The following is a 1,576-nucleotide window of genomic DNA, read 5'->3' on the forward strand; positions in this document are numbered from 1 at the left end:
CCCTGATTCCTTTTATTGGAGAATGGTATTTAGAAATCAAATGTGAGTGCTGGGTGGTCATTGTCTTTTGAGAGAAAGGAGACATAAAAAGTGAAAAATGTTGTGTGTAATGTACAAAGAGCTATGGAAACAGGAATGAGAGTGACTACATCTACCAAGGGAAATCTTCACTGAAGAAATGGTATTTGAAGTTGAGTAGAGTTTTCTAGATAGAGGTCAGGGTTGCGAGAGTGGGAGGATAAAGGGGTGGGAGGAAATATATGTTAGCAACATCAAGGCCATTTGGCTTTTTAATGTGATCTGATTTTAGACTTAGAATGGTAGTGGCCCTTCTTTGATTTTCTCAGTACATAAACATTAGCCATTTTCATAGACCATGTTTCCATAAGAGAGGATTTTCTCTGTGTCAGCCCTCACAGTTGACTTTCCTCCCTTCATCCCTATTTTCCTTCCAGTCTTTCTTCCTTTTAAATGTGTCTAGTTCTACCCCCTGCCAGGCCCAATGCAAGGGGGTGCAGAGAAGAATCTGACAGCTCCTGCCATCAAGAAGTTCTACAGTCTAGAATGAGATCCTTTTGCTTTCTTCTCTTCCCTTTAGCCACTTCACCAAGTGTCTAATTTTTAATCCTTTGCAGAAAGCATAAAAAAGCAAAGAGGAAGTATTAGCAATGTCTTTATTATGAATCTGAAATGATACTTGACTCACTGAGAAAGTCTTTTCTGTTCACAGATAACAATTGGTGTATATGATCCCTGTAACTTAGCCCAGTACCCTGGATGGCCTTTGAGGAATCTTTTGGTCCTAGCAGCTCACACATGGTATTTACAATAGTGTATATTTGTGTCTGTCTGTCTGTCTTTGTCTATACATTTTTGACAGTGTGCCTGCCTATGTCTGTATCTCTGTCTTCCCAAATGCGTTTTTTCAATTCTGGCATGGAAACCAGATAATAAATCAATAGATCAGTTATGATCCAGTTTCCATCACTGATGAGCCCTTATGCAGGTCAGTTAGAGAGCTGCAGAATCTGATCATACTTTACAGAAGATATATGAGACTAGGGTGGGGTGGATAGCTAGGGGTCCTGACACTGAAATTCTGTAGCCCTCACTTCTAGCTGTCTGGGTTGGTTTTAGATCGGATTTTCCTGTTGCTACCGTCCTCCTTTTCTCCTAACCCTATAATAATTTAAACAGAGGGTATCTAAAAGGCCAATACACATTTGAAAAGATGCTCAACATCATTAGTCATTGAGGAAATAAAGTTAAAACCATAATGAGATACTACTACATACCCACCAAAATGACTTAACAAAAACGACCATACCAAGTGTCATCGAAGATGTGGAGCAATTTGCAAGTGCTGCTGGAAAAATGTTTGGCGGTATCTGACAAAGTTAAAAATATCTGTGGCTCAGTGATTTCACTGTCAGGTATATACACACAGAAATGTATATGTAGATACAAGCAAAACACATATACAAGAATGTGTATAGCAGCATTATTCTTGATAACCAAAAACTAGGACTAGCCCACATTTCCTTCAACAATGAAATGGACAATAAATTGTAGTGTA

The 1,576-nt window shown here is 38.8% G+C and overlaps 1 protein-coding gene across 1 annotated transcript in view; it reads left to right on the top strand.

Moving 5' to 3' along the window:
- Positions 1-1,576, top strand: part of ATG7 (autophagy related 7) — a 174,241-nt gene that overhangs the window by 28,853 nt on the left and 143,812 nt on the right. Inside the window, exon 7 of the mRNA XM_008585559.1 lies at positions 731-819. Within this exon, the coding sequence (XP_008583781.1) occupies positions 731-819 (89 nt within the window). The remainder of the gene's footprint in view (positions 1-730; positions 820-1,576) is intronic.

The sequence above is a fragment of the Galeopterus variegatus genome, unplaced genomic scaffold (assembly GCF_000696425.1).
Source record: "Galeopterus variegatus unplaced genomic scaffold, G_variegatus-3.0.2 Scaffold3618, whole genome shotgun sequence".
Classification (NCBI taxonomy): Eukaryota; Metazoa; Chordata; class Mammalia; order Dermoptera; family Cynocephalidae; genus Galeopterus; species Galeopterus variegatus.